Source organism: Ramularia collo-cygni, assembly GCF_900074925.1.
Source record: "Ramularia collo-cygni strain URUG2 genome assembly, contig: RCC_scaffold07, whole genome shotgun sequence".
NCBI lineage: Eukaryota > Fungi > Ascomycota > Dothideomycetes > Mycosphaerellales > Mycosphaerellaceae > Ramularia > Ramularia collo-cygni.
This window is the reverse complement of record NW_019716261.1, coordinates 468,744-487,099: the sequence shown is the minus strand read 5'-3', so window position 1 is coordinate 487,099 and position 18,356 is coordinate 468,744. Positions and strand designations below refer to the sequence as shown.

The window sequence follows — 18,356 nt, the reverse complement described above, 5'->3', positions numbered from 1 at the left end:
CTAATAGGCTCTTTCGCTAGCTATCCTATCGCTATACTAGTAGGTACTCTTAGTTCCCCGCTAGATATAGTTGCTATAGGCTAAGTTTAAATATCTACGCTAGATTATATAGCGCTATTCTCGTTAGCGTCGAATACCTTTATATAAATAGGAAATATACTAGAAATAGCCCTAGGCCTTTAATTATATTACTATTATAGTCCTTCCGCTTCTTATAATCTCTATAATACTCCTCCTTAGTTAATATTATTCTACTACGATATTATTAGCTATTATATTTTAATAATTCTCTAATAGGATTATATAGACCGGCTCGTAACTAGAAAGGCGTTAACGTAGTTCGGACGGTCTTAGATATTATCGACCCTATTAGTAAAGCTATTATAGATCTYRACGTACTTAGTAGTAGGCTTAGCTATTATCTCCCTCTACTCGCGGTTAAGGGAGAATCCTATTTTCTTAAGCTATTATAYRGGTTAGCGCTACTCTTAAAGTATTAAATTCCTAGCTTATACTCTTATAAAGTTCTACTTAAAATATCCGTATTCGCTATTATTATCCGGATTCTTAGGGAAAGTTCTAGCCCTCTAGTATTTCGTAGTATCGATATAACCTAGTTATAAGTATAGCAACTTAGGCTTCTTTGCCTTCTTAGGCTTTTATACGGGTAGTATAGAGGAGGAAGGAGAATATAGATAAGTAGTAAAGGGATAGTATAGTAGTAGGAATAGTAGGTGTTAATATTAGTATTTAGGTATTAATAAGAGTCGCTAAAAGAGTAGTAGGTCTTTATTCTACTACTCTTTTAGAGATCTTACTTACTTATATAAAGAGTTATATAGCTACCCGCGTAATACTATTATACCTTTATTTTATCCTTACTATTATTACTTAGGTATCGTAGACTTAAATAAAATTACTTTAAAGAAGGAAAGCGAGGACATTGTACGCGTATATTAAATTACGCTACTTGTCACTTATTATACGGAATACACCTTTAATTACCGAGGTTCTAATACCCTATAATGCTAGCGTCGCACTATCGCCTAAAAGGATTGTTGCAGAGTTGTTCTTAAAAACGCGCCGTACTCGACCCATGACACAACCTTGTTGGAACCTAGTATACCTAGGCCGGCGATGGATTGATGATGCTGACTTTGCAGCATGGGGTGTCGCCGTAAGCAGCAGACACGTTCTCATCACGCACGCTCTCACACGCACTCTGCCGCCCTACTCTAGAACTAGCCTCGGCCTGATGTGGTACCTACGCGGGAGCAGAGGTCCCAGCGACTGGAGATCGTCTCCCCAGAGCTCCTCATCATCATCATAGTCATCATACCTTACCTTAGCCATCATCACCTGTCAACATTTGAAGGCTGGGGCCGTCTCAGCCGGCCGTGGAGGGCAGACACTGCAGCACATCGCATCGCCGCCCGGCTTGCCATCCATTCCGCCGCCCACCTGCGACTCCCCGTGTGGATCAGCGTCTGTTGTTTGGTGACTTTGCCTTGCCGAAGCGTACCCAAGGTACATTTGCTTCCATCCACCCACACCTCTCGCCTGCCTCATGGCTGATGGACCTCCGCTGCGGGTCGGTTCTGCAACAAGACCTACCTTAACTTCCAACATCCTTGCCGCATCGCGTGCATTATCCAACCGTGCACAGCTTCTCTAGCGTCGCGCTGCGCCGGCGATCCCGCCGCACCTGAGCCGACGGCAATAGATGAGGCCTTTGCGCAGGAACCGCGCCGTCCACATCTTGTCAAATCGTCCTGACCATCGCCGGGGACAGTGCCTTACAAGCAGCCTCCCACCTGCTTTGGTGTTGCGTCCTGCGACTGTGAAACGTCCTGTTCGCTAATATCTGCCACGCTGCGCAAACCCTGGTCCTGACCCATCCTTGAGAGCTGAAACCCACGGCTCACCAACTTTCCCTCGGCGGCGACCGCAGCAGCACACTTTTCTCCATTCTTACCCTGAGCCACGGTCGCGGGCCTTGAATCGCAGCAGGATTTGCGAACCTGCTTCCGAACCACGCTTTTAAATTGACAGGTTGGAACTACTACCTAGTACCCACGAGAACACAACGATTCACCGCCGGAGACTGCTACCAAAGGATACCAAACCCATTTAGCTGCGCGGTGATACCAGAGCATGGCGGACGTCTACTATTTCAACAGTCCGCGCAAATTTGCCACCGTCGCAAAGTATCGTCCGTCGTTGAGGTGTAAGCCCAAGCCGAGAAGCGCCAAAAAGCGACGACCCGAGGATATTAACGACATGTTCACACAACGGACATGTGTAGCTCGCATTGACGAGCAACTGTTCTGCACCAACACATCAAGTCTGTTTGTCCCGGGAAGTTTGACATGTGCTGCATCGTTTGACGCACAAACACCTACGACGGCAAGACCGACTTACGACTCTGAAGACGCCTCTGATGAAGAAGATGATGATGAAGAAGAACAAGAAGAAGAGGAAGACGAAGAACAAGACGAAGACGACGAAACTGGTGGGGTACCAATCGTATCTTCGAATGATTGTAACGACGACATGATTGTTGACCAAGTGCTTAATGAACATATTTTACCCGGTTTGCCCGATGGAAGGTCTCGGTCAGACATAGGACCTGCACCGGCCAATGTTTCTTTCTTATCAAGGACTTACCATCCAAGGCCAGAGTCGAGAGAGATGTGGGAGGAGGAAGATGGACGCAGAATGCGCTTGGCTTTGGATGGCGACGGACCTCAGGAAGTGCCTCAATTTGAAATGCCATTTCAAGCCAGCAACCATCAGGATGTGGACCAGGATCCCACGGTGCTTTCTCGTCCATCCACGAGAACTGCCTCCATTTCAAGCTCAGCACCAAGCCTTCGCTTTCCGTCACGACGTCCGTCTCGCGATGCACTATCATTGCTTGGCGCGTCTTCAATCTCGTATATACCCAGTGCGAGCGAGATTGAGTCCGCGCGCCAGCTTGTTGAGAGCCGCAATTTACAGGATACGCCACTGGACGATGAAAACCTCGCTGTTGATGACCCACAGCGGGCCTACGACGTTGCCGACTTCGTAGACAATTGGCGTCTGCGTGCGCTTCGGGATAGGCGCCTACCAAGTTTCCAGTCGGGATCTCAGCCCTCAATGCGCCATCGATCAGCTCCTGAGCAAATCACCAGGAGAGACATGGTCTCGAGCGATGTTGATATGCAAGGCATCCGGTGGCAGCCTGAGGGCACATCTAGAGATCAGGCTGCTGCTGCCCGAGCTATGTTACATCCTTCTGGGTCGGGAGCTGTCAGAATGGCACATCGAAAAGGAGCCGATGTTCCTGTTGGTAGCGAAGACGAGCGGCACTACCAATTCCGCGCATTCGTGCCGGAACATCGAGCCAAATTCAACCATTACCAACTGCGCAATGCTTTKGCAGCTAGCAGTCGGAACGATATATTCTACTCCACAGGCAGCAAAGTTATGCGTGCATCGCTAGCTTGTCCAACGCTTAGTGAGACCGTGATGGACCTGCCTAGACCTTGCCAGCGGGCTGGAGGGTTCCGTGTCACTTGTCTATCTGCTTCTTCTCGCTCTTCTATATCGCCCCATCAAGCAGACACAGTACTATTCGCTGGTGGCTTCAATGGAGAGTACGCAATACGAAACCTGAGCAGTAATGACAGAACCCACACCGAAGGCGAAGTCACTTCTTGCTACAACGGACTCGTTACCCATATCCACAATTACGCGGACCGGCGTTCAGGCCTACTAAAGGCAGCTTTCTGCTCCAACGACCGCAAGTTGCGCTTGATGGATGTGCGCAGTCTCGAGTTTACCAACACATTCTCCTACGACTACTCCATCAACTGCTCTGCCACTTCTGCAGATGGTCGCTTGCGAGCGCTGGTTGGCGATAGTCTCGAGACCTTGATCACAGATGCCGAGCAGGGTAAAACGCTATTCGCTCTTCGGGAACACGCCGACCATGGCTTTGCATGCGCGTGGTCACTTGACGGCCGTAATGTGGCTACAGGAGCTCAGGATGGCAAAGTTGTCGTTTGGGACACTCGGAACTGGTCGACCCCAGTGAACACACTTCCTAGCTCCATGTCGTGCGTGAGATCGCTGAACTTCACTGACACTGGCGCATTGGTTGTTGCGGAGAATGACGATGTCGTCAGAGTGTATGACGGCGGTAGCTTTGCCAAGTTCCAGGAGATCCGCTTCTTTGGCTCCATTGCTGGTGTGGCGCTCATGGACGGAGGTGCCGAAATTGCTATTGCCAATGCAGACAATACCGTTGGTGGCTTGATGTCCTTTGAGAGGTCACCGCAGGGGATGAACAACGGGAGCTACGGAATGCTGATCCCGGGTGGTGTCTGTAGGGGAGGATGGAGGCGGAGAAAGGGGAGGGATGAGGTGAACTTGATGTCTGATGCAGTTGTATAGGTCATTATGCCCTTGAATGACGAACGACTGTGGAGCATCCTGCTCGAATGAATCTGTCTTGATCATGCCATGTCATATGTTCACCACATCACATTATGTCGAGAGATATCCAAGGAACGAGTTTTGTTCTCACAGCGACGGAACGATTTGATGCCCGGAACACCATGTAAAACATACAAAGCATTGCGTCTTGACGACAGAGCAGATGTTTCGAAAATGTTTCCACGAATTTCACACGGTATGTCTCCAGCAAGCATTTGTATACAACGCAGCCTCCGACCGCTCCTCAACCATGACTACCAAAACCAACTAACTTGGTTACTTCCACCGTCTCAGCCTCGATCATGCCCTCTCCCATCGACGTCCATTTCAACATGATATCGATAACTTCGAGATGTGGTTTAACGATATGAAAGCCGTTTGCTCCTTCTATTATGTCTATGGGACTGCGTCGAGATCCAAAACGGACAGCGTGGATTAGCGGCCTGACTCTGTGAAAGCTGCGGCGTTGATTACTTCGTTCATTGGTGAGGCGTTTAAAAGGATTGTTGTTTTTGTTTTGTTCGATGATGGGTACAGGCTGTTGAAGACGTGAAAGTAGATTCATGATTCTTCAATGGAATGTTGGAGAGCGGGTAGACGGCAAGGGTCACGGAATCTGGTTGGAGATTCATGATGCAGAGGTTGTTTGACAGAGCGTGAGGGAGTAGGGAGAGGAGTTGGCGATGTTTGCGCGAGTTGATGATGGGTGAAAAAGGTGGTGGAATCAAAGTGGTCGGATCGTCTGCTAGCCAGCCAGACGTTGGTTGTAATGTCGAGATCATTTGGAGAAAGATCAGACTCTGTATCAGACTTTCCATTTCCACGGCCAGGATCACCCTATTGTGAGGTTCAACACCTGTTTGCTGCGAGACCCTTCATCTCCCCTGCCTACCAAAGGCATTTGAATAGCTTTTAATGAGATAGGCCTGCGTCGAATCCGTCGAATCCGTCGAATCCGTCGAATCCGTCGAATCCRTCGAATCCTTCTGCATCGAGGCCGCTGACGTTTTCCCCCGATATCATTCTTACTCCTGTCCTTCAAGCCAGGTGACAGTACTTCACGAATTGAGACTCAGCGTAGCGAATGTCTTCTCCCGCTCACTTGAAGCCTCCGCCTATGCATCGTGTAAGCGTGTCCGATAGCGAAAGCTTCCACGAGCACGATCACGCTGCATGCCAGTCGTCCATTGTTGGACGACCATCTCCATTGATCGCTCGTTGAGAATGGAAGCCTGGTCTTATGGATGCCGCCATATTCCATCGACTCACCGTGTTGTTGTTCCCGACGCCAGATTTGGTTTGACAGTTGTGTAAGGCGTACCGACGYTCTTGTGCGTATGCTCAGACAGAGTTGGGACTACAACATATGACGGGTTGACAACGGAGAGTATGAGGTGCTTGTTTGTCGATAGAGCACGCAGACCAAGGCACAATACGATATGGCTGATACAATTCAGACGTGTTATCCCAATGATCTCGGGAGGCGACTGAATACAGTGTGACACGAAGTTGGGTCAGTGTTGTATTCGTGATACTCATCTTTCGCATTGCTTCTCAGCCAAGCTCTATAGCACATTCWATTTCTGGCTGCTCGCCATCCTCCAGTGCTTCTTCGAGAGGGAGCCTGTGCCACCACTCTTCTCCTCGGTCTCTCGCCCTGCGCCCAATCTGGCGGTCCCTGCCCAACATGATCGTACCATTTGCCATCGTACAAGTATTCAACCTCGTTTGGATCATCAGCATCCAGTCCAAACTTGCTATCGATCGTAAGGTCATCCTTGATGGTGCCTCGACTCCGGCGGCTAGATTTGGAGTCAGTTGAGCGAGCGCTCGCCACGCTTTCGCCGCGTGTTGCCCGTGCTGCTGCAGTCGCAGTGGAGGGTGTCTTGGGCTTTGCGAACCGGTTCTCGCTCCCGGCCCGAGATTTCGACCGTCGAGCCTGTGGTGGCTGTGCTGGGCTACTCAATCCCGGGCTGGGACTGAGCTTGACGCGCTTTGGACTCGCCCGGTCTCCGTGCTCACGTTGCGAAAGCGGCTCAGTACTGGTTATGGTTATTTCAGGTTCAGTATTTGTAAAGATAGGGATTGCCGGAGCCAAATCGTCCTGTAACTCAATGGTGGGCAAAGCTGTCTGCTCTTGCCGGTCGATGGTGGCGAGGTCATTTTGCGGCTTGGCAGCATTCAGCACGGTTTGCGGCTCGAGCTCGTCGTCTTCGCTTACAGCACTGTCTCTTCGAGAAGGCTTCGCCACTTTGACGTGCTTTGCGCTCTTCTTCGCGTGCTTCGTCTGTTGACGTAAGATTTCTGCTTTTCGGAGGGCCAGGTCTTGAGCCTCGAAGCTGTCCGGAGGAGTGTGCCGTGKCTCGTAGCGGCGAACAGACTCCGTAGCAGCTTTCTTTGAAAGTAGAGATAAGGTGTGGCTCTTTGGATAGGAAGCCGAGTGCAATATGCCCGTCACGCCTCGATCCTCATACACGAGTTTCCGCGAGCTGAGTCCGTCCCCATCATTGTCATTCGTGATGGCAGCCCTAGGTGGTGGACTCTGGTAATAGATCCGAGTAGCAGTGTCACCCCTCCCACGAATGGGACGGTCGTTACTGCCTGTATCGATGATGGACCTGGGCATGGTCAGCTAATGTTCGAGCAGCAAACGGAAATATTTCGTTCGAGCGTCCAAGCGGGCATAGCAAGCGCTTCTAACCCTCTAGAAATGCACTACTTCAAGCRCAGGTGACTTACGGAGGCGCCATGAGTTCTGATGATTGATGATGTTAATGATGATTGATGCGGTCTGCGCGGAAGTGGTGCGACAGGGGTGGCGGGAAAGATGTCTCAAGCTGTAGTTCCAGGATGGTGTTTTGAATCGCGCAACCTCAAATTCCAAGTCAACAAAGCGTGTGCTTCGTAGCACTTGGGAAGTGTTGAGCAGTGGCGTGGGTGATGACCAGGAGTGTAAGATGAGAAGTCGTCGTACAAATTTTCTTGGCAACTGAACTAGGGAGAACAATTGATCTTTCACGCGCAATTGAATCCACAATAGGAAGGAGACTTGAAATATTGTCGATATGAAGCGTTGCACGACGGCACGCTTCTACCTTCATCGCGATGTTGCACAGTTGCTGGGAATCGTGTCCATGTGGACACTTATGTTGCAACAACGTTCCATGATTGGACCACGCCGATTGCTGACGTGATGGGTCTAGACTGTCACAACCGGCTGTGCTAACTATTCGCAACGACTTTTGCCTGATGGTCTTGAACAACTTGTAGGGTGACACAGTGTGTGTGACATACAACGCATTGGTGATTAGACAGTGTAATGCGATCGCAATACGATCGGCGAGGCGTGACCGGGCTGGCGATCCGCCAGAAACTCAACGACCTTGGGAATCGATCAACGACAAGGTGGCGCGATTCCGTCAAACAAATACAAGCAGCTCGCTGTCTGCATCGTTCGTCTGGTCATGCGAAATATCATGTACGTCCCTGAAAGTCTCCCGAGCTGACGGTTCTCTAGCAAATAATTGATTGTACGGGCCGAATGTTGCTCGGAGTTGGGGTCAGCTGCGAGATTCCAATTCTTCGATGTCGCTAGAATGGCGTTGAAGGAAGATGAATAGTTTGATCGCTACGTGTATGGTAGAGCTGGCTTCCACTTTGCAAACGGCAGATCTTCGTGCGACATGCCGAATGGTCCGGAGACGTCATGACACAGGTCGTGCATTGTTTTTGGTACACCAGAACGCAATGTTGAGGAAGCTGCACTTCATGTTCGAGCGTTGGTATAAAGATCCCTCCATCATAGCATGCCCTCGGTTCACCTTCGAGCGAACTCTCGTCTGGTTGWGAAGATACGGATGTTCTGTTGCTCCATGTCGTACTCGTCCTGCTGTGCTGGCTTTATTCATGAAGCGTCATGAGCCTGTCTCGAATAGACGATGCTTAGTTACACGGTAGGATGGTAGGCACTCCGTATTGAGGATGGAGAGTTCTCCTTTGCAAACTACAATATCATCAGCGGTGAAAGGTACGATGGGTCCACAAGCCACTCCGCCAGCTACACTTTGTTATCGTTATGAGCCAAACATGATGTCCTGCATTTACTTTGACTTCGCTAATCGTGATCGTCGGTGTACCGTCCCAGCAGTGCAGGATTGTGGTATATCGCTCTATAATACTAGCCGGATGTGCTGAATCGGGGAAGCAACGGACAAGTGGAGATTCCTTTCAACACTTCTTTGAAATCAGTCCGACATACAGCTCTCACCAATCTTGCCAGAGATCCTTCTGATAGCCTTCAGTAAGCTCCTTGTCTTCCCCATACCTGCAATTCAAGCGTCAGAACGAGGAACATGCGTGGAGACAGAAAAGGGGTGGCCACTCACACCTCCTGCCATTTCGAGAATCCGCCTTCAAGAACATAAACCGTCTGCTTGGAAGCCTGCTCCTCCGCATTCTCTCCGTTCGCGAGGTCCCGTTGCCGCAGGTATTTCAGCGCGCTTGAGGGACCTCGCTGCTGAGACAGAGCGCAATGGAAAACGACAGTGTCTTGGTCCTTCATAGTCCGGATGAGTTCAGGCATGCGGTAGTCGTGCTCGTTGACTGGAACATGTTTGCAGCCTTTGATGTGGCCGCCGATGTAGTCGTTGTCCCTGACGTCGACCACGACGACGCCCGGTGTCTTTGCCCTGATGAGTTCCGCGAGCTTTTCGCGGGACATACGAGGCAGATTGGGGAGTGTGCACATGGACATCTTGACGACTGGTTTGCGAACGATTAAACTTCCTGGTCAAGATGGCGGAAGACTGCTCCGTGATTGGACAAACTTTTCGAGATGTCAACGAGTCAGTAGTGCCTCTGATCGTTGGAGGGTTCAGGTAGAATGCCCCGAGCCGCAGTTGTCCGGATGGCTGAAGTGAACCTCGAGATATCAGTTCTGGAAGTKGTTGCGATGACAGGATAGTGGCGGTGGGTCCGTGCAAAGTGTTGTAGCATAATGGTTGAAGAGAAGGAAGCAAGTGAGGTGAGATTTAGCGTAATATTTCAGCCAATCATATTGACCGTTTAATCAATGCGCGTCAAATCGTCCTTTGGAAATCAACAATAATGGAAATGCATACATAGTAAATGTCGATGCCTACCGCCATTTACAACTTCGATGGCACCCATTTGGGTTTCCGCTTCTCGACGAATGCCTTGACTCCTTCCTYCAAGTTCTCTCCGGCCTGTAACTTTGGCTGCCAGTTCTTCAAGGCATATTCGGTCGCCTCATCAGCACCCATGCTCTCCCATCCTAGCTTGATGCCCTCTCGACTAACGATCACAGCATCTGGACTATTCGCCGCGATCATCTTTGCATACTCTACAGCAGCATCCACCACCTCGCCCTCCTTATCGCCCACCACTTTGTTGATGAGACCCCATTCAAGAGCTTCATCCGCAGACACTGGCCGACCTGTCAAGGCCATTTCCATGGCCCGTGGTCGACCAATCGTGCGAATGATTCTGGGCAGAGCACCTGCAGCTGCGACAACACCGATCTTGACTTCAGGCAGGGAGAAGGCGGCTTTCTTTGACGCCACGACAAGGTCACAGTTGACTATCATCTCACATCCGCCTCCAAAGCAGATGCCATTGACCGCAGCTATGATCGGCTTGCGGCCGTCCCGACGCGAGAGTCCACCGAATCCTGCTGCAGACATTGTACGCGGCTTATTTGAAGCATTGATCTTATTCCATTCTGCCAGAGATGTCAACGACAGTCCAAATTTATCCGTATTCGGCCCTACCTTTCAAGTCCGCCCCAGCGCAGAAGGCTCGGCCAGTGCCTGTTATGATCCCTACGGTGAAAGACGGCTCATCATCCAACCATTGCCATATAGCTTCCAGCTCTTGACTCGCCTCGGTGTGGAGGCAGTTGAGTTCTTTCGGTCGGTTGATTCTTGCTAGCAGAATTCCTTGTGCTGGATACGATAGCACGACATGCTTTGTAGCGGGCTCCGGGATGGTGAGCTTCGGCTTGAACGAGATTGGAGCCATGATGATGAGTTTTGATTCGCGTGGGATGGTTTCGAGGTCAATTCGCGATTATTGACTATTGCAAGGCACTTCGGTTTTACGTGCCATCTCATCGTTGCGGGGATGCCAGCAGCCTCGGCTGCCAGCCCGTATATAGTCTACGCCGCTTCGACAAAGCGATTGTTTGAGAGATACACATCTTGTCCGGTGCAGCGTATCCAAGGATGAATCCCGAATGTCATGTGCTTTGATGTTCTTGACCGTCGAATAGTGCTGTGGACGCGTCTAGACTTCAGCGATTCTACGCGCGGAAGAAAAGCCTCGCGCTAGAGCATAATCATTTTCTCCTTTCGAAGACAAACACCTTCTCGCATTTAACCAGCTTTCAACGCAAGTCTTTCACGTCTGCGTGTCGTGTGGCATTCCCCAGATCTACTTCCGCCGCAGCAGTATCACCCGTTTCATCCCTTATCCGCACATAACCGGAAGACCTGGACCACTGTTCCTCATCCCCGATTCCCAACCAGGGTCCCGACGAGGGATTGATTCCGTATGCTCACTACTGTCAAACTCGATGCAGCAGGTAACATGAGTCTGCTCAAGACTCAAGAGGAATCCTTTGCACCGTCCTGAATGCCTTTCAGGTTGAGTTAAGGCACTTCGGCTGAAGCCCGGCTGAAAGTTGCAGCTTTGATATACCCACCAAAATTTCCACACACATCCAAAATAGCCACCTTCAACCAAGTTGAAGATCCTCCGTGGCGCAATTGGCTAGCGCGTTCGACTGTTATGCCAGCAATGGCTAGTGATCGGGAGGTTGGCAGTTCAAGCCTGCCCGGAGGAAATCAATTTTTTTCGTCCTTGAAAAGGTTCCAAAGTGAAAGCATTTTTTCGTTTCTTTTTCGACTCTTTTTTGCCACGGGGCAAAGGTTCTTTTGGCCTATTTTTTAGCCTATTTTTGCAATCAAAATATGCCCCACAAATGAAGCGACGAATATCACAAACCTCGTTTCTGTTTTTTGTCGAGACCTGGTTACGCGGACTGAAGGTTTACGTACAGGATAACGATGTTATACTTCAAATCGAGAGCGAGCTTGAGTGTCTAATCACATTTCACTCACATGCCTGCCAAGCATTAAGCTCTTGCCTTCTCGGGTGGCAGCTTTACACGCGCTGACTTCCAAACATCATGTCAATTTCAAAAGATATGGTCAATCAAATGCTACGAGTCCAAGGACGGAATACAATGAAAGGCAGCCCAACATTTTGGCTCAAATTTACACGTCGCACGGTAAAATCATTCGGACAACCCTACGGTCGACCATCAACTATCTCGAGATCAAAAACTTGTCTCCGTTCTCCAATGCTTACTCTCTGAGTAGGAGTCGGCAGTAGAAGCTATCCATAACCATGATAGACGCCCGCTTGACTAGTACCATACAGTCCACGTGTATTGCAGAAAAGAACTTCTTCCCCGTTTGTATTCATTGAAATCCTCCCATCGAACCCAACTGTCTACTTCCAAATCATCCACTTCTTCTTCCCACTCCCACCATCCTCTTCCTTCGCTCTACCACCAATTCCAAAAAATCTATCCGCCTTTCTCTCGCTACCTCTCCTCCGCATTCCCGTCCCGACACCCTCATCCCCAGACTCCTCGCTAAAACTACTATAGAAATCCTCAAACTCCTCTCCGTCCCGCGGAACACTACTCAAAGGTAACCCCCCACTAACTTTCCTTCCTACAGTTTCCTGACCTCCTCGTCCATTGGCTTGCTGTGCCAATACATGATGATCTCCTTCCTGTTCCTGCCACTGTTGGGGTTGTGATTGAGAACCACTAGCTCTTCGGTATCCGCTCTTTGGATACTCGCCGTTTTTTCCTGCCTGCTGTGAAGAGATAGAACTGTTGTGCCCGCCGATGGGTGGTCCTCCACCCGCAAAGCCCTTTGACCAGGCGTGTGCATGATCTTGGTCTTCAAACTCTGTAGTGTTAGGACGAGCGTATCCATCCATGGAAACTCTCGGTGCAGTTTTACTTCTCACTGATGGAGTGCTGCCTGACTGGACAGCTGCGTTGCCGGAAGTAGAGCGTTTTGGCAGAGCGGTCATTGCGCCGCGACCTGTATTCGAAAGACCCATGGAGTTCGCGGCTGAAGAGGGATTGTCCCTGCTACTCCTCTGCGCAGTGGAGAGGATAGGCTGCTGCTGTTGGTTCGGCTGTTGAAAGTACTGTTGTGTCTGCGGTTTCGGTTGCGCGTAGCGGGATGGTGGCTGGCCAGCAGAAGTGCTAGTAGGGGGAAAAAGCTGATATTGAGCAGGCTGTTGTCGGCTTTGCGTTTGCGGCGGTTGCGTCTGATCATCCGCATGTTGTCTTTCCGCATGTTGTCTTGCTTGGGCACCGTCATCTTCTCCGTCGCTGTCGCTCTCCTCATCATTATACTCCGCACCGCCAACGGTACTGACCCTCTCCTCTCTCTTCCGGTTAAACTTCAACCTCTCCAGCAAACTCTTTCGATGACTCGAGAATCTCTGCAACTCGCCCTCGCCCTCTCCCTTGACACCGGGTTCACACCACAAGGCCGGTACCAATAACCGATACCCTATAGTTTCACCAATAGGGTTCTTCTGATCTCTCTCAACGCAAAGACAAACGTCCAAACCACCTTCAAGAGAGATCTCACCGGGAGCCCTTCCATCAAGATTGCCATCAACACCAATCCGCTCCGCAGCTTTCCTGGCATCTCTCTCCGTCAGATCTGTCGGACGGCGATGATATGAGGGTCGACGTTCCATTTGCATTTCATCTCCTCCTCGCGATTGTGGCATAGATGGAGGCGGAACTTGTCGGGGTGGGAAGCCATAGCCGTCAGGAGGATGGGAACCTAGCGAATTTGCTCTCTGAACGCCATCAAACACCKGTCGATTTTGCTGAGAATCCATACTAGGGCGGGAGATGGACGGACGTMGCTTAGACGATCCACTGAGTCTCCGAACCAGATTGATAGGGCCACGGGTGAGACTCATGGTGCGCTTCATGCTTCCAGGCGGGAACTTCTTCTTGTTTTCCCTTTCTCCATTTCCAGCACCAGAATCTCCTCCCACCCCAGGACTACTCGGTGGGGTCTGTCCAGGGACGTATTCTCCAAGCACGCAAAAGTTCCTCCGCGGAAGCAGGCAATTGTTGTTCCTCTTAGTCCCATCAACGTCCTCCTTAAAAATCGGAATCATATCCTCTCCAGTCGCCTCATCCAACCAGTGGATTTTGTTCCTCTTGTTCAATACATCTGCCAACATGACCGGCGGCGGTGTGTTCACAATCGCAGAACTCACCACGTTTGGCATGTACCTCCAGTCCCGATCTCTTCCCAACCCAACCTCGGGCTTGGAGAAGAAGCGCCCGATGGCAGCGAGATGAACATCTCCTCCTAGAATCGTCACTCTCACGCTCTTTTCCCGAGCCAGCTCTTGGAGCTCTTGGATGAACCAGTTCCGTTCAGCTTTGTGATGCTTAGCAGTCCAGTGATCATCTAGATCATCCAGGATCTCGACTCCGCCGTCAAATTTGTTCACAAACCCGCCAAGCATTCCAGTCCGGCCGAGAGCTTTGATCGGATCCATAACCCGGCTTGTTAACATATTCTCCAGGAAGTTAAGACGAGGGTAAGCGATTGGTACGCCGAGAAGCACAAGCAAATGTTTCGTCTCTCCGTTGATGATTTCCCGTCGACAGCGATCGAAGATAATATCATAGGTCTCCTGGGAGAAGATTTCGTCGCGCATTCTCTCAGTCCTGCAGTCCAAGCCCAGGAGCGACATCCTCTTGCCCAGAGAGAGGAAGACACTGCGACTGACTTGATTGATGTACGGGCCTGGAGATTGCCCTAAAAGCCAACTGGGCTCGTCCTTTTCGGTTTCGGAGGCGATGGACTGGTGCTGGAAGAGTAAGTAGTATTTGTGCGCAATGGCGCCCAGGCCGGTGAAGACGCGGGATGCCTAAACAACATCATTAGCATGCATCTCCTCACTCCCACTCGGCACGAAGACATACCTGAAAGTGATGCGGATAACTTCCAAACCCATCAATGATATCATGATCGTCCCAGATGTTCACCATAGGTACCTGTCCTGCGGCCATCCCGAACAACCCTTGTGAGAACCACATAGCGTACCGTTCAAGATAGAACTCCTCCAATTCATCCTGCATCTCCTCTGTGAATTCGGCATGATGTTTTGTCTCGGGATTCTTAGTCTGCAGCCAGTCTCTGAACAGCGTCGTATCCCTCGTAACGGTATCGTTATAGATCTGRTCACCGCCACCGAGCATCACATGAAAAGGTTTCGCTTGGTGACGATTCAGGACATCTCTCCATAGCGGATCTGGACCGGAGAATGTGTTGGAGTCGACACTCATGGAGAAGCCGTTACAAGAGTGGAACATTACGTTCATGGTCTCTCCTCGAGCAGGAACCCAAAAAGCCACAGCAGGACCCTTGTTAATGCGGTAGGCAACTCTTGTTTGTACGCTAGCAAGTTCCACCTCAAGGTTGAAGCGCCAGAAAGTATGGCCGCGTTCGGAGTGAAGGCGCGTGGCTTTGACCTCTCGATATCGACCAAGCTTCTCGCCGTCGCGGGCGCGAATGCGTGATTTGTCCTGGAAGGAGATATGCGGGCGTGCGGCAGAATTGACGGGGTTTCCCTGAGGGCCGAGCACGCTTGTCCGTGTTGCAGAGTAGAGTCCTTGGTTGTTCTCTTCCCGACTGAGATCCACTCCACCGTCGATGTCATGTACGGGGCGGACATACAGTGCTCTGCCCGTTCTACTGAGCTTGACTTGTCCCGCAACAGGGTCTTCGTCATCGGGAGCGACGTTTCCAGCTTCCACCAAATGTCTCGGAGGAGGTTTGTGCAGATCCATATCCTGCCGAAACATCCTCAGGACCGGCGCGGCAGAAAGATCGGAATGGGCATCCTCGGTGAGTATCATCACGCTACCGCGCCATGTTTCCTTCTCGCCTCCATCTCTCGCAGCTTCTCTTCGCATGCCGGTGTATCGTAGGAGCGGACCGCACTTGAGGAACATGCGAGGTTTGAAGCCATTAGCCTGCTCCTCATAAGGTCCATCAACTTGAGGGATGCTGGCGCGAGGAGAGGGCTTTGAAGCACTGCCAGAACTGACACGGCGAGACCGCTGATCTTTCTCCCACCACGCAGCGGCTGCAGCGGCGTCATTGGGTTTCTGTGGTTTCTGCGCAGCTCTGACAGCACCCTCAAGATCGAGGTCGTCAACCGTCAGCTTTCCAGTCTTTGCCTTTCGCCAGTCCTCTGAAGGCTTTTCCGAAGATTGATAGCTTCGATGTTGGTGTCCTTCGCGATGGAAGATGCCTCCAAGTCGACGATGATGCTTGTCTTCGTCAAAGCCGACCTGCTTACTAGCCTGCTGCCCAGCAACTGTCTGGGGCGGAAGAGTGTAGTTAACGGGTACATCCTTGGCCGTCTTGAGCTTCTCCTTGGGCAGGAGAGTGCTCTTTACTTCGCCAGCATATGCGCCATTTTCCCCACTGCGCCGCATCGCCTGATCCCCGCTTTGCACAGTATTGTTCTCCCTCGAATGCGGCGGGCTGATTGGGTTTCCATTGTTGGCAGATTGGACCTGGCTTTTCCGCCGCTCGTATACCGCCTTCCCTCTATCCGCCGCTCCACCGTAGGTATTAGAAATGGTGGGAGCCGTAGCAGCAGCATCGGCAGCACCCGCGTAGCCAGCATCTCTCGATCGTCGCTTGTATTTCCCACTCACGGATCGTCCCAGATCTGCAGAATCCGTTGAATCTCTCACAGCTTGCTGCTGGTCTGGCCCACGATCGTACGGTCTTGCTTGGTTTGGTTTCTCCCCACTGCCAACGGCCTTGCGATATCCCAGACTCGGCGGACCCGACACACGTCTCTGCCTTTCTTGGCCGTTGCTACCATTCCTGCTAATTTCCTCATCGCCCTCACTCACAACCCTCTTATTCTCCCTCTGACTCGAACTCTTCAGCTTCCCTTCAGCCAATTCAGCCCTTGCCCTCTTCTCGTCCTTGCTCCATGTCTCCAGATTCTGCAGCGGACTGCGATCCGGCACTGATCCCCTTCTCGTAACTCCAGACTTATTACCCGCATTGCTGTCCTTTCTACTCTTCTCCTGAAGTTGTGGCTGCTGGGTGCGTGGAGAGACGACGCCTCCAGGTGAAGGAGACCAAGCTTGGGTTCGCAGATTCGAGGGAGGGGTGTAGTCCGGATCAATGGTCAAAGGAGGACGACTGGATGGAGTGACCATATTCTCAGGTGTGATTTGCTCTTCGACAGTGCGATCGGAGAATGTCCTTCTCTTCTCCTGCTGTTGGGGAGGTTGATAATAGCTGTAGGGTCCAGAGGGAGGAGATGATTCAGGGAGGTATGCGCCGGAGACGGCAATCTTGGCCGAAGGCAGCGGGGATTGTTGGAAGAAGCCGTCTTCGTTGCGTTCCCATAATCCACTCTGCCGGCGAGCGTGAGACATGTCGACGAATCTTGATCTTGCCTTGCGCCGGATGAGCGCTTCCGGGCCGTGGAGTGCGTTGTGCTGCACGTGAGAATTATTCCGACTGAGACATTACCGTTGTATCGAAGAAATGTAGTGGAAGGGGGAGAATGGAAGAGGTTGGGCTACAAACGCGTGTTGATGGGCTGAAAGTTGGAAGAACCTAGGTGGCTGGTCGGAGGGATCGACATGAATTGAAATCTAGGTTGCCTTTGCGTCACCTTTGGGCTGATTCGAACGGCCCAATCAATGGAATTATCGATATTGGAGGCAATTTGGCTTGGCGAGAATATGACATAGTATCAGATGAAGGTCATGACGGCATTTTAATCGACCAGCGACGTGAGTCCGATCATTCATTACACTGCTCAATACTACAGTGTTTTCGCAAGGCTTCTCGTCATCGCCTCTGACGGAGTCAAGTCCGTCTTCATGGGGCCCCACACGATCGTCGCCAAGCTACGGAGCGGGCCGCTAGTGAACCACAACTCCAAAGTCATCCCCATGGATTCTTTCCTGTCCCCGTTCCGCCCGTCAATCGCTCCAAGGAAGATTGAATCGCACCCTCCTTCAACAGAATGACTTTTTCACAAAGGTTCCAGAGCGGACGTCCCTGATCCTATCCCCACAAGCCATCACCGCGTCGCTTTGATCCTTGCACGCGAAGACGATCCCGTGGTTCATTGACCTCTACCATGGACGATATCAACTACCACAGGGGGTCATGGAATTTCGTCACGCCTCTGCCGGGAACGAAGGTGTACGGCATCCGTATGGACGAGGCGCTTCTGAACCGCAGCGGCCACTTGAAGCACTTGTTGTTGTCAGTGTGAGATGCGATGTTGCGTCAACAAGCCCCGGGTCTTTTGAGATGAGGTGCCTGCTCCTGGTTTACCAGCTCCAGAGATAGCGTGCTGCTAGGTGTAGACAAACCCATGCCAATCGGGATGAGAAGTAAGAAACATTTCCTACGCAGCGTCCTACTCCTGAGAAATGTGGCCTGGAACGTCAGTTGACTCGCTGTAGTACGTACAGGATAATGAAATGGATGCGAGTGCCTGTTTGCGTAGGATGTTGTCGTTGTGCAGCGGTCATGGAAGAGAGAAAGCAAGAAACAGAGGCAAGTGGATTCATTCTTGAATCACATGTGCACTTTGCGACAGTGAATCAATTCTGCGATCATGCTAGGACATTGATGCTACTGCAGGGGTGCTACTGCACCTGAAATCATACCCAGTATCACCATGATCAATTCTTGAGCCGCAAAACCTTTGGAACGCACCCAAGTCTAGGACGT

The 18,356-nt window shown here is 51.1% G+C and overlaps 5 protein-coding genes and 1 non-coding gene; 2 read left to right on the top strand and 4 right to left on the bottom strand.

The window, feature by feature from the left end:
• Positions 1 to 2,154: 2,154 nt before the first annotated feature.
• Positions 2,155 to 4,440, top strand: RCC_05154 (uncharacterized protein; the record flags this gene model as incomplete). Its single annotated transcript, XM_023770428.1, has 1 exon — positions 2,155 to 4,440. One exon carries the CDS (start codon positions 2,155 to 2,157, stop codon positions 4,438 to 4,440), a length of 2,286 nt encoding a protein of 761 aa, XP_023626196.1.
• Positions 4,441 to 5,944: 1,504 nt separating this feature from the next.
• On the bottom strand, positions 5,945 to 7,232 carry RCC_05153 (uncharacterized protein; the record flags this gene model as incomplete). XM_023770427.1 has 3 exons in its annotated part: positions 5,945 to 6,652; positions 6,704 to 7,100; positions 7,222 to 7,232. The coding sequence occupies 3 exons, from the start codon at positions 7,230 to 7,232 to the stop codon at positions 5,945 to 5,947; spliced, it is 1,116 nt and encodes a 371-aa protein (XP_023626195.1).
• Positions 7,233 to 8,745: 1,513 nt separating this feature from the next.
• RCC_05152 (related to Putative protein-tyrosin-phosphatase) lies at positions 8,746 to 9,235 on the bottom strand (the record flags this gene model as incomplete). XM_023770426.1 has 2 exons in its annotated part: positions 8,746 to 8,806; positions 8,868 to 9,235. 2 exons carry the CDS (start codon positions 9,233 to 9,235, stop codon positions 8,746 to 8,748), a joined length of 429 nt encoding a protein of 142 aa, XP_023626194.1.
• A 394-nt stretch (positions 9,236 to 9,629) lies between these two features.
• On the bottom strand, positions 9,630 to 10,521 carry RCC_05151 (related to enoyl-CoA hydratase; the record flags this gene model as incomplete). XM_023770425.1 has 2 exons in its annotated part: positions 9,630 to 10,222; positions 10,272 to 10,521. 2 exons carry the CDS (start codon positions 10,519 to 10,521, stop codon positions 9,630 to 9,632), a joined length of 843 nt encoding a protein of 280 aa, XP_023626193.1.
• Positions 10,522 to 11,252: 731 nt separating this feature from the next.
• tRNA lies at positions 11,253 to 11,344 on the top strand. One transcript is given in 2 exon segments: positions 11,253 to 11,290; positions 11,309 to 11,344. It is a non-coding gene; the product is annotated as a tRNA-Asn (tRNA).
• A 671-nt stretch (positions 11,345 to 12,015) lies between these two features.
• On the bottom strand, positions 12,016 to 17,038 carry RCC_05150 (uncharacterized protein; the record flags this gene model as incomplete). XM_023770424.1 has 2 exons in its annotated part: positions 12,016 to 14,496; positions 14,552 to 17,038. 2 exons carry the CDS (start codon positions 17,036 to 17,038, stop codon positions 12,016 to 12,018), a joined length of 4,968 nt encoding a protein of 1,655 aa, XP_023626192.1.
• Positions 17,039 to 18,356: the final 1,318 nt, after the last annotated feature.